The sequence below is a fragment of the Salvelinus fontinalis genome, chromosome 21 (assembly GCF_029448725.1).
Source record: "Salvelinus fontinalis isolate EN_2023a chromosome 21, ASM2944872v1, whole genome shotgun sequence".
NCBI lineage: Eukaryota > Metazoa > Chordata > Actinopteri > Salmoniformes > Salmonidae > Salvelinus > Salvelinus fontinalis.
In genome coordinates, this window is record NC_074685.1 from 1,869,300 (window position 1) to 1,883,594 (window position 14,295).

The 14,295-nt window shown below is 42.4% G+C and overlaps 1 protein-coding gene across 1 annotated transcript in view; it reads right to left on the reverse strand.

Moving 5' to 3' along the window:
• Positions 1-14,295, reverse strand: part of LOC129818044 (WD repeat-containing protein 7-like) — a 38,598-nt gene that overhangs the window by 14,785 nt on the left and 9,518 nt on the right. The window contains exons 2-8 of the mRNA XM_055873573.1: positions 12,287-12,458; positions 8,133-8,239; positions 4,281-4,359; positions 3,941-4,115; positions 1,731-1,807; positions 1,336-1,455; positions 895-1,040 (exon numbers count right to left, since the gene is read on the reverse strand). Of these exons, the coding sequence (XP_055729548.1) occupies positions 895-1,040; positions 1,336-1,455; positions 1,731-1,807; positions 3,941-4,115; positions 4,281-4,359; positions 8,133-8,239; positions 12,287-12,445 (863 nt within the window). The 5' untranslated portion in view covers positions 12,446-12,458. The remainder of the gene's footprint in view (positions 1-894; positions 1,041-1,335; positions 1,456-1,730; positions 1,808-3,940; positions 4,116-4,280; positions 4,360-8,132; positions 8,240-12,286; positions 12,459-14,295) is intronic.

A 14,295-nucleotide genomic window follows, 5' to 3' on the forward strand; every position in this document is an offset into this window, starting at 1 on the left:
GTCTATTTTTGTTCTGAGAAATGAAGGCTATTCCATGTGAGAAATTGCCAAAAAACTGAAGATCTCGTACAACGCTCCCTTCACAGAACAGCGCAAACTGGCTCTAACCAGAATAGAAAGAGTGGGAGGCCCCGGTGCACAACTGAGCAAGAGGACAAGTACATTAGAGTAACTAGTTTGAGAAACAGACTGTGCTTTTCTTTCAAAAACAAGGACATTTCTAAATGACCCCAAACTTTTGAACGGTAGTGTATGTATACAAGGTATTTCTGGGTTTAGTTTTTTTTTAAACTGTCCTCGCTTTGTCATTATGGGTGTTGTGTGTATATTGATGACCCCCAAAAAATAAAGTATTTTGTGTATTTTAGAATGAGGCTGTAACGTAATAAAATGTGGAGAAAGGGAAGGCGTCTGAATACTTTCCGAATGCTCTGTATGTCTTAGTAAACTGTATCTCAAATGTCGTAACTTACTTGCATCGCAAACTGGCATCGCAAACTGGCATCGCAAATCCACCAAATGAGTCTAGTTTGGCTCATCCTCCCTGGTTTTATTTACATGACAACTTTCCACAGGCCTTTATAGCCTATTGTCTAGTTAGGATATAACATGTGAAAAAATATATTTGTGATAATTGCACTGTGCATTTGAAAAATAAATATATATAATTACATTCATTCATAGTTGTCAGGTGAGTAGAAGATGTATAAGGGTACAACGAGTATAACAGACAACATAACAGACAACATAACAGACACCATGATAAAAGCCTAACAGGCTAACAGGCTAACAGGCTAACAGGCTAACAGGCTAACAGGCTAACAGGCTAACAGGCTAACAGGCTAACAGGCTAACATAACACATGTCTCCTATACAGGTGATGTTGTTCCTCACCTGGCGGGGAGCTTGTAGATGTAGGAGCATCCGTCCTCGGTCCAGATGATGATCTTGTCAGCGGCGATGAAGTCTCCTCCGGTCCAGGACTGGTCGTTCTCACTGGGCACCGAGCACAGCAAGGAATAGTCCCCTGCATCAAACACCTGACACAAACATTTCAGGATACGTTAGTCCAAGATGAAGAGTTGTTGCAACCCCCATGCCAAAGACTCAAACACAAAGCTACGCTAGTGTAGCCTGATGCCAGATCTGTTTGTGTCGTCTTGCCACAACTCCTATTGTCATATTGACAACAACCACAAGAGTTGGTTATACAGCATAAACAGATCTAGAATCAGACCTAATCTAAGGGGATAGGTCTACAGTGTGATTCTATGAATGTTTCAACCAGGGCAGTGAGGGAGAGAGACCCAGGGAGCATGGGCTCTAGCCACCTACCCTCCAGTACTTGGAGCAGACCACCAGTAGAGAGAGCTGTGTGAAGGTGCAGAAAGAGATGCTCTGACAGCCCCCACAGTAGATGGGCTTAGACTCCTCCTCAAACACTGGATCCAGATCCTGGTGACAAACAGGAAGAGGAACACACACTTAGAGGTGACTGAAATTCATTATTCATTTCCATCCCACTTAGCAACCACTAATGTTCCTGGGATCCACGAAAAAATACATTAGAACCGTAAAAGATATTTGAATTGTGTGCATGTGTTCCAGTTACTCTAATTAGTCCCAATAGTCATTAGCTGGAAGGAATCGTGGTTAATAGGAGTATTGTGTGGTAGCTAACAGCATGGTCACAACAGCAACAGCTAGTAGTGGCTGATGTCCCGCTATACCTGCATCCTGCTGACATCCTGAGTGATGATCCACACCTTCAGGATCCCAGTGACTGAAACTGCTACCACTGTGTCTTCTGAAAATACATCACACATTATGACGAGGACACACCCACACATTATGACGAGGACACACCCACACATTATGATGAGGACACACCCACACATTATGATGAGGACACACACACACATTATGACGAGGACACACACACACACACACATTATGACGAGGACACACACACAGTATGACGAGGACACACACACATTATTGAGAGGACACACCCACATTATTGAGAGGACACACCCACATTATTGAGAGGACACACACATTATGATGAGGACACACACAAGCATAGTGTCAGTCTAACAGTGGCTATAATTGTTTAGTAAAGTGTTTTTACAAAAGCAAAAATTGTGTGACAATGCAAAGCACAGACCGACACGTTTTAGGCAGGCGTTTACAGATTGTATCAACTATCAATGGCTCAATACATACATACAGACCACGACGGTTGAACAACGTTACCATGGCAAATACAGACCACGACGGTTGAACAACGTTACCATGGCAAATACAGACCACGACGGTTGAACAATGTTACCATGGCAAATACAGACCACGACGGTTGAACAACGTTACCATGGCAAATACAGACCACGACGGTTGAACAACGTTACCATGGCAAATACAGACCACGACGGTTGAACAACGTTACCATGGCAAATACAGACCACGACGGTTGAACAACGTTACCATGGCAAATACAGACCACGACGGTTGAACAACGTTACCATGGCAAATACAGACCACGACGGTTGAACAACGTTACCATGGCAAATACAGACCATGACGGTTGAACAACGTTACCATGGCAAATACAGACCATGACGGTTGAACAACGTTACCATGGCAAATACAGACCATGACGGTTGAACAACGTTACCATGGCAAATACAGACCACGACGGTTGAACAACGTTACCATGGCAAATACAGACCACGACGGTTGAACAACGTTACCATGGCAAATACAGACCACGACGGTTGAACAACGTTACCATGGCAAATACAGACCATGACGGTTGAACAACGTTACCATGGTCAGAGGTCGATCTAATCAAGTTTTAGAAGCGTTAGTGGACTGTTCCTCGACGGCAGACAGAGTGGCTGATGTAAGCCGTGCTGGAGGACTAGGTTACATTTTCAAAAATCACATTTGGGAGGATTCCCTCCCTGCTTATTCCCTACTGCTTCTGGGAATCATCCAAATTGGATTTTTGAAAAACCTGGTAAAGCTCCTGGAATTCTGGAACCCTATGGTTGGCTAACCTTGTGTGTGTGGTGTGCGTATGATGCATAGTATAACATAGCATATTATAGGATAGTATTGTATAGCAGAGCATAGTATAGGATAGTATTGTATAGTATAGGATAGTATTGTATAGTATAGGATAGTATTGTATAGTATAGGATAGTATTGTATAGTATAGTATAGGATAGTATTGTATAGTATAGGATAGTATTGTATAGCATAGTATAGGATAGTATTGTATAGTATAGGATAGTATTGTATAGCATAGTATAGGATAGTATTGTATAGTATAGTGTAGGATAGTATTGTATAGTATATCATAGTATAGGATAGTATTGTATAGTATAGGATAGTATTGTATAGTATAGGATAGTATTGTATAGCATAGTATAGGATAGTATTGTATAGTATAGGATAGTATTGTATAGCATAGTATAGGATAGTATTGTATAGTATAGTGTAGGATAGTATTGTATAGTATATCATAGTATAGGATAGTATTGTATAGTATAGGATAGTATTGTATAGTATTGTATAGTATAGGATAGTATAGGATAGTATAGGATAGTATTGTATAGCATAGTATAGTATTGTATAGTATAGGATAGTATTGTATAGTATAGGATAGTATTGTATAGTATAGGATAGTATTGTATAGCATAGTATAGGATAGTATTGTATAGCATAGGATAGTATTGTATAGCATAGTATAGGATAGTATTGTATAGCATAGTATAGGATAGTATTGTATAGCATAGTATAGGATAGTATTGTATAGCATAGTATAGGATAGTATTGTATAGCATAGTATAGGATAGTATTGTATAGTATAGGATAGTATTGTATTGTATAGCATAGTATAGGATATTATTGTATAGTATAGCGTGAAGTAGGCTACCTTGTGTGCGATGTGAGTGTATGATACTCATGGAGCTGATCCAATCAGGAGAGATCTTAGAGACGAGGGAGTAGAGGACCTCCAGGCTGGTGGCGTCCACCACTAGGATCTCTGGGTAATGTCCGTTACACAGCAGACGACCCTCACGCTGCGTACCGATGGTGAACTGGTAGAACTAGACAGAAGAGAAGAGTGAGATTAGATTGTCTCAATTGGTGTTTCCTCAGTTCCAGTTCTTTCCTCACTTCCTCCTCAAACCGAGGAATCAAAGACAGCAGACATGAAAAAGCGCCATGGACTACAGACGTGTGGTGAGAAAAGTTAGGGTCATATACGTTACCTGGATCCCTGTGTGAGTGCAGGCCAGCTTAGTGAACTCAATACAGCGTCCATCGTTGACATCCCACAGGCACATCTCCCTGCACACAAAGCAGATTGTGAATAGACTACATTAGAGCAATCACTACCACCACACACAAAAGCATGTGGACACCCCTTCAAATTAGTGGATTCGGCTATTTCAGCCACACCCATTGCTGACAGGTGCATAAAAATTGAGCACACGACCATGCAATCTCCCATAGACAAACATTGGTGGTAGAATGGCCCATACTGAAGAGCACAGTGACTTTCAACGTGACACCGTCATAGGATGACACCTTTCCAACAAGTCAATTTGTCAAATATCTGCCCTGCTCGAGCTGCCCAGGTCAACTATAAGTGTTGTTATTGTGAAGTGGAAACGTCTAGGAGCAACAACGGCTCAACCATAAAGTGGTAGGCCGCACAATCTCACAGAACGGGACCGCTGAGTGCTGAAGAGCGTCGCGAGTAAAAATCGTCTGTCCTCAACTGTAACACTCACTACCGCGTTCCAGATTGCCGCTGGAAGCAACGTCAGCGCAACAACTGTTCGGCGGGAGCTTCAGGAAGTGGGTTTCCATGGCTGAGCAGCTGCACACAAGCCTAAGATCACCATGCGCAAAGCCAAGTGTCGGCTGGAGTGGTGTTAACTTCTTGAGAATACAGGGGGTGCTGTTTCGCATTAGCATAATTTCCTCTACAGATTAAACTGCCTCTTATTCAATTATTGCTGTTACTATATGCATATAACCATATACCAGTGGATAGAAAACAAGCTATGGTTTCTAAATCCGTTTCAATTTCGTCTCTGAGTGAAACACAGGTCATTTCACAGCACTTTCCCTGAGCCAGAAGAAGATTGCAAGATGTGTATGCTCGCTTCAACGCTCTGCCTATATATGGTCATGCCACCTATGACCCGAAACAGACTTCGTTCTTCTTCCTCTAGGTGTCAGGAAGTTGTCAGAGGAGAAATTTTTTGTTTATCTTGTACTGACGTGAAATAAGACCTATTTCTTTAGCGTGACCGACAACTTCCGGTTTTCTCAGAAGCGCGTCTTAGAGCTGCCATTGTCTTTTGTTATGCTGACGTTACGGATGAAAACTATCTCCGTCTCGAAGTTTGTTTGATACATGTGACCATATCACCGTAATGTATGTTTTTTCAATATAGTTTAATCAGATTATTAGAATTTTTTCGGGAGTTTTGCCGTGTTCCGTTCTTTGAGTTTTTTAACTTTGGACAGGGACCGTGCCAGTCGACCAGTACCCAGGCTAAATGAAGAGGGGAAGTTGCCATTGTGAATGGATTGAACGACTCATCAGGACTAAGGACACCTTGATCAACATTCTGATGAAAGATCAGCAATAGTAAGAACCAATTTACGATGTTATTTCATATATCTGTCGTGCATGTGAACTGGTCGGGCGCGTCCAGCTGGTTCTGGCTGGCCTGGTTATGCTAATTTAGCGCTACATTTTGTTTTCGCCATAAAACATTTAAAAAATCTGAAATATTGTTTGGATTCACCAGATGTTGGGCTTTCAATGTCTGTACGCTGTGTATTTTTTCTGAAATGTTTTAAGACAAGTAATTAGTTATATAACGTTGGTCTCTGTAATTGTTCTAGCTGCATCAGCACTATATCAGATTGCAGCTGCAATGTAGAACTGTGATTTATACCTGAAAAATGCACATTTAAAAAAAAAAACTATGCTATACCATAAATATGTTATCAGACTGTCATCTTATGAATTTGTTTGTTGGTTTGTGGCTATCAATATCTTAGTTTAGCCGAATTGGTGATAGCACCTGATGGAGTAAGAAACTGTTGGAGTAAGAAAATGGTGTCTTTTGCTAACGTGTTTAGCTAATAGATTTACATATTTTGTCTTCCCTGTAAAACATTTAAAAAATCTGAAATGGTGGTTTTATTCACAAGATCTGTGTCTTTCATTGGGTGTCTTGGACTTGTGATTTAATGATATTTAGATGCTACTATTTAATTGTGACGCTATGCTAGCGATGCTAATCAGTGTGGGGGAGGTGGGGGGTGCTCCCGGATCCGGGTTAGGTACTCTGTAGAGGTTTAAACTCGCTGCCATTAGATAGTGGAGCAGTGGAAACGCGTTCTCTGGAGGGATGAATCACACTTCACCATCTGGCAGTCCGATGTACAAATCTGGGTTTGGCAGAAGCCAGGAGAACGCTTACCTGCCACAATGCATAGTGCCAACTGTAAAGTTTGGTGGAGGAGGAATAATGGTCTGGGGCTGTTTTTCATGGTTTGGGGTAGGCCTCATAGTTTCAGTGAAGGAACATCTTAACACTACAGCATACAATGACATTCTAGACGATTCTGTGCTTCCAACTTCGAGGCAACATTTTGGGGAAGGCCCTTTCCCGTTTCAGCATGACAATTCCCCCCGTGCGCAAAGTGAGGTCCATAGAGAAATGGTTTGTCAAGACCGGTGTGGAAGAACTTGATTGCCTGCACAGAGCCCTGACCTCAACCCGTTGGGATGAATTGGAACGCTGATTGCGAGCCAGGCCTTATCGCACCAAATCAGTCGCCGACCTCACTAACACTCCCTGCAGGAATGTTCCAACATCTTGTGGAAAGCCTTCCCAGAAGAGTGGAGGCTTTTATAGCGGCAAAACGGGGGACGAACTCCATATTAAAATGGCCAACATTTTGGAATGAGATGTTCTACGAGCAGGTGTCCACATACTTTTAGTCATGTAGTGTAACAACACATACGGAATCATGTAGTAACCAAAAATGTGTTAAACAAAATAACATATATTATCTATTTGAGATTCTTCAAAGTAGCCACCCTTTGCCTTGATGACAGCTATGCACACTCTGGGCATTCTCTCAAACAGCTTCACCTGGAATGCTTTTTCAACAGCCTTGAAGGAGTTCCCACATATGCTGAGCACTTGTTGACTGCTATTTCACTTCACTCCGCGGTCCAACTCATCCCAAATCATCTCAATTGGGTTGAGGTCAGGTGATTGTGGAGGCCAGGTCATCTGCTGCAGCACTCAATCACTCTCCTTGGTCAAATAGCCCTTACACAACCCGGAGGTGTATTTTGGGTCATTGTCCTGATGAAAAACAAATGATAGTCCCGCTAAGCGCAAAACCAGATGGGATGGTGTATCGCTGCAGAAAGCTGTGGCAGCCATGCAGGTTAAGTGTGCCTTGAATTGTAAATAAATCACTGACAGTGTCACCAGCAAAGCACCCCCACACCTCCTCCCCCATGCTTCACAGTGGGAACCATACATGCGGAGATCATCCGTTCACCTACTCTGCGTCTCACAAAGACACAGCGGTGAGGTATCCCAACCGGTCTAATGTCCATTGCTCGTGTTTCTTGGCCCATGCAAGTCTCTTCTTCTTATTGGTGTCCTTTAGTAGTGGTTTCTTTGCAGCAATTCGACCATGAAGGCCTGATTCACACAGTCTCCTCTGAACGGTTGATGTTGAGATGTGTCTGTTACTTGAACTCTGTGAAACATTTATTTAGAGCGGCAATTTCTGAGGCTGTGGTACCGTACTCATGAGAGCCAGTTTCATCATAGCGCTTGATGGTTTTTGCCACTGCACTTGAAGAAACAAGTTCTTGAAATGTTCCAGATTGACTGACCTTCATGTCTTAAAGTAACGATGGACTGTCGTTTCTCTTTGCTTATTTGAGTTGTTCTTGCCATAATATGGACTTGGTATTTTATCAAATAGGTCTCTCTTCTGTATACCACCCCTACCTTGTCACAACACAACTGATTGGCTCCCTGTGGCCTACTGTATTCACTACTCACCCACTCTCTGAGGCGCTGACGATGTACTGCTTGTCACTGCAGGGGCTGGCTTTAGACAGGCAGGTGATGGAGGCTGTGTGACCGAACAACATGGCCCTGGGACTGATCTGAGAACAGCACAGGAGACAGGACAGTCAGGTAAACCACTCAACCCATAGGCCACCCACAGGACAGAGTCACACTGAGGAACACAGCTGTTTCACGTTCACATTAAGTTCCTCTTATACCTGTGAATTAACACAGTTACAACATCACAGAGGCAACTCAGGTGTGCTAGGCCTACATCAGGGCTAGGCAACTAGATTCAGCCACGGGACGATTTTATGTTGAGTGAATGGTCTGGTGGCCGGAAAATACAAATCATTTGTACATCGCAAATGTACCAAAACTAAGCCCAGAAATGTTTTATTTGTTTTGTAATTTTATGTTTGAGGGGAGGGTTACAAGTACATTATCCATTTAAATGTACGTTTCCAAAACATCAACCCGTAGGCCTCCATCGGGGAAGCAGTAAGGCTGATTTGGTTAGATTCATTTTATAATTTATCTATGATATTCAATGTATAAGCGACCGACTGAGATACATTGTCTTGATATATTAAAATATCATGTCTAATGAGATTTAGTGATCAGGAGATTACCTGCGTTTCTAGTGATTCTAAACAGAGCAGAACAGTTATTTCCTCTAATTACTACGGCTGAGGGATTAGCATATAGTATTTTAATCATATGAATGAAATTGGAGCCAAGTCCCACATGTTCCAATACAGACCAGAGATATCACCATTCTAGTCTATCAAAACGGTTTTCTGCATGAAGAGAATAAAGCCCAAGGCTGTATGAAGCATCTAAGATGTGTAATAGGCGACAGAGGTTAACCAAGGATAAAGTATTATATATTTTTCTCCCCAATTTCGAGATGTTGGCTCCCATATTTTTCTCCCCAATTTCGATTGTCTCATCGCTGCAACTCCCCAACAGGCTTGGGAGGCAAAGGTCGTGTCAGGCGTCCTCCAAAACATGACCTGCCAAACCGCGCTTCTTAACACCAGCCCACTTAACCTGGAAGCCAGCCAGGTTAAGAGGAGGAACCATTCAACTGACTACCTTGGTCAGGCCGCAGGTGCCTGGCCCACCACAAGGAGTCGCTAGGGCACAATGAGCAAAGTAAAGCCCACTCGGCCAAAACCTCCCATAACCCGGACGCCGCTGGGCCAATTGTGTGGCGCACTTTTGGACTCCCGATCAAAGCCGGTGGTGATAAAGCCCGGGATCAAACCCGGGTCTGTAGTGACGCCTCTTGCACTGCATGCCTTAAACCGCTGCGCCACTCGGAAGGCCGAGAATAAAGTTTAACAAAACCGCGTGGAGCAATTTGGGTAATTAAGTCTCGAGACGGGAAGACACCATTTTGTTAAACAGTTTAATATGTGTTTATCAAAGATAGTGGGTGATAGTGAGTGAATGGGTGGCTCCTTACCTTGTTCTTAATAAAAGCAAAATTAGTGCTGTATTCACATCTCCACCAAATGACCCTTTATGAACAGGTTGTTTTAAGAGTCTGATGGCCTGAGATAGAAGCTGTTTTTCAGTCTCTCGGTCCCCGCTTTGATGCACCTGTACTGACCTCACATTCTGGATGATAGCTGGGTGAACAGGCAGTGGCTTGGGTGGTTGATGTCCTTGATGATCTTTTTGTCCTACCTGTGACATCGGGTGGTGTAGGTGTCCTGAAGGACAGGTAATTTGCCACCCGGTGATGCGTTGGGCAGACCGCACCACCCTCTGGAGAACCCTGTGGATAAGGGGCGGTGCAATTGCCGTACCAGGCGGTGACACAGCCCGACAGGATGCTCTCAAATCGTGCATCTGCCCCAGTCCTATTGACACCTCAATATTATCCATTGTTCCTTAATTGGCATGGTGTCATCAGTGTGTTAATGTCCTCCTGTTCCATAGGCAATTTAATAATAATAACAGTCCAATGCTCAGCAATAGTGTTCCTGTATCCACGTGGGGGATTGGGGGGGGGGGGGGGGGGGGGTGTCCTAATCATCGTCTTATGCTGAGGGCAGCATAAAGCCGCCATATGCCGCCATATGCTAGGCTGCGTGACGTGCGTGGATAGAACACCGCGGAATACTGAGCAAGTCATATTGGGATCCCATCTGTCCACTCGCTTCCCCTTGTGTGTTTGGGTTTGATACGATTCTCCAAGAAGTCTTGAGCCTCCATGGCATTGGAGAACGTGTGTTGTGTTCTGAAAAAGGTCAAGATGAGTTTTGCCCGGGTGGATGAAGCCTCATCTCAAGATTTAGCTCGCGTAGCTGGGCTCTCCACTCAGTGTAGGTCACCTTGCTGTTGTTTCAACAGTCAGATCTGGGTTTATACTGATCCTCTTCTCCAGCGTAGGTCAGGAGCCCCCGATTCCGGTTGCAAGGCGAACAATTCGCTGTGGATTCGTACAATCATACAGCGAGACCACAGGAGGCTGGTGAGAGGAGTGTGAGCAGATAATGGAATAGATGGAGTGGTATCAAAACATGTGGTGTCCGTGCGTTTATCACTTCGATACCGTTCCATTTAAACGCTCCAGCCATAATTATGACCCCGTCCTCCCCAATTAAGGTGACACCAGCCTCCTGTGAGCGAGACCCATTCTGGAGAGGACCTGCGCGGTGCGCAATGTTAATTAGCGACATGGGACCCAGCTTCTCCCGCCTGAACGGTTTATAGAAAATATTGCTAATGAAGGATGTTGGGTTGGCCGCCTCCACACCCGTTTCAAGTCCTGAGACAACGCACATCGAGTTTACGGGAATGATTTTCAAGTGATATCTCCTTTTTTGAGAGATAGAATCAATCTTCTAGTTTAGCTCACGCTGTTTCCAGGTGATGGAGTCGCCCCTCTGTAATCATTGGCTGTGTTCTCCAGACTCTCCGCTTCAGTTGAATAGGAATCCAACTTCAGAAGTGAGCAATGCGAGTGAATCATTTACCCGTTTAAATTGCATGTCGAGGGCAGATAATCTCCTCACAAACAATCTCTCGGATAGTAGGGGCCAGCTCTTTCTGCTGTTGAGAGCCGTCACGTTCCCACAGATGAATCGTTGACGGACAGATGATGCTATACGCCACTTTATGTTTATATACCCTACATTACTCATCTCATATGTATAGAAAGTATTCTATACCATCTACTGCATCTTGCCTACGCCGTTCTGTACCATCAGTCATTCATATATCTTTATGTACATATTCTTTATCCCTTTACACTTGTGTGTATAAGGTAGTAGTTGTGGAATTGTTAGGTTAGATTACTTGTTGGTTATTACTGCATTGTCGGAACTAGAAGCACAAGCATTTCGCTACACTCGCATTAACATCTGCTAACCATGTGTATGTGACCATTAACATCTGCTAACCATGTGTATGTGACCATTAACATCTGCTAACCATGTGTATGTGACCATTAACATCTGCTAACCATGTGTATGTGACCATTAACATCTGCTAACCATGTGTATGTGACCATTAACATCTGCTAACCATGTGTATGTGACCATTAACATCTGCTAACCATGTGTATGTGACCATTAACATCTGCTAACCATGTGTATGTGACCAATAAAATTTGATACGCTGGAGCTAAATCATCTTGCTCGTTTATTATTTTCATACAATGAATGTCCCTACACCTTAATATGGTGTTGATAACTGACCATGTTGTTCATTCTCAGTAATTTTGCTAAAGAAAAGCCCCGAGAAGACAACAGGTTTCACTTCATCCCTTGATTACATTGAGACTGCATCACAATAATTTATTTTTTTATTTCTGGGAATAACTTGAGAACAGATTTCCTACATTAAACCCTGGTCATATTACAATCTTTTTTTGAACAAAAACTAAAATTCTCCCAGAAAAATTTGCAGCCCTGAACCACGTTGCCAATCCCTGGACTACATGAACAAAAAAAATTTTTTTTGGGGGGGGGGGGGGGGGGGGTTCGTACGCAGTTTCAAAACATTTTGCTACATCACACCACACTGAAGACAACCCTGATGATGCACCGAGTGTTTAACCAGAATGAGTTACATGTTTTCCTTTCGGACCAAAACGCATGTTTGGAGGTCAAAGGTCATGTCAGGCTTACCTCGAGGTCAGGGGTCATGTCCCAGATGCAGATCTGTCCATCGTGGCAGCCGGTGATGATGGTGGTGAGGTCATCCATGACCAGAAGGCTGGAGATGCAGTGAGTGGGCGCCGTCCGGCCCCACAGCACTATGGGTAAAACCAGGCTGTTTCCTGACATTTTCTCTGTTGACCTGTAGAGAGGAGAGAGAGGGAGATGGTTAAGGAGCTGACAAACATTGGTGATAACATTGGTGGGAGGGCACTACACAAGGCGGCATTGAGGTCAAGTGATCATTATTGAAGGGCAGACCATAGACTTTATCGAGGTTGAGAGTTGTCTGGCATGTTAGAGTTTATTCAGATCAATTCCACACTTTCCAATAACCTCTTCACAAATCTATTTATTTATTCTTTATTTAACCAGGTAGGCAAGTTGAGAACACGTTCTCATTTACAATTGCGACCTCTGGCCAAGATAAAGCAAAGCAGTTCGACACATACAACAACACAGAGTTACACTATGGTCAATAGTTTGTGGTAATTACATAAACATTAAGGACTATTGTGACACTCACACAATCATAATATAGTGACAGGGATACACAATCATAATATAGTGACACACAATCATAATATAGTGACAGGGACACACAATCATAATATAGTGACAGGGATACACAATCATAATATAGTGACAGGGATACACAATCATAATATAGTGACAGGGATACACAATCATAATATAGTGACACACAATCATAATATAGTGACACACAATCATAATATAGTGACACACAATCATAATATAGTGACACACAATCATAATATAGTGACACTCACACAATCATAACATAGTGACAGGGACACACAATCATAATATAGTGACACACAATCATAATATAGTGACAGGGACACACAATCATAATATAGTGACAGGGATACACAATCATAATATAGTGACAGGGATACACAATCATAATATAGTGACAGGGATACACAATCATAATATAGTGACACACAATCATAATATAGTGACACACAATCATAATATAGTAAAACACAATCATAATATAGTAAAACACAATCATAATATAGTGACACTCACACAATCATAACATAGTGACAGGGATACACAATCATAATATAGTGACACACAATCATAATATAGTGACAGGGACACACAATCATAATATAGTGGCAGGGATACACAATCATAATATAGTGACAGGGATACACAATCATAATATAGTGACAGGGATACACAATCATAATATAGTGACACACAATCATAATATAGTGACAGGGACACACAATCATAATATAGTGACAGGGACACACAATCATAATATAGTGACAGGGATACCAGTGGACTAGAGTGTTCTAGGAAAGCTACGTAATACAGGAATTTTCTCCCAACGACAGACAGAGACCATTCCCAAGGCGTAACACAGAAAAGCAGAACCAACTCCCAACTTAGGTCGTAGGTCATGACCTGCCTGAAAACCCATAAATCACATTCAAAATTCAGTCAAGAGTTACAATAGTTAAAATAGGCTCATGAAAAGAAATGAATTGCCATCTGTTTTATGTGTGTGTCACACAATCATTCACCTATTGAACATCACTGCCCAGTAGTAACATAGCTCAATATGGACTAATGTGTGAGAGCTATCTCCAAGTCCCAAAGCACAAAATCCAGATTAAAAATGTAAAGATCAAACTGTTGATGAAATAAAAGTAGAACTGTAAAAATAGCCCATGACATGTTAAACGGTACTGAACAAAGGAACAAAAGCCTAAATTATTACAACAAATATTACTGCAAAATGTCTATTGGTCAACATCCTTCAAAAACAAGCTGACAAAACATTTCTAGAAAATGTGAAAATAATTCCAAATAGTCTAGCCACAATTTTTTATTTTTAACGCCATAAAATGTTGGCTAGGGATTAAGGACATATCTACATTATTCTATAAACATGAAAATACAGAGGCTAGGCCTAAATCAAGTGTCATTCAGTGTCCAAG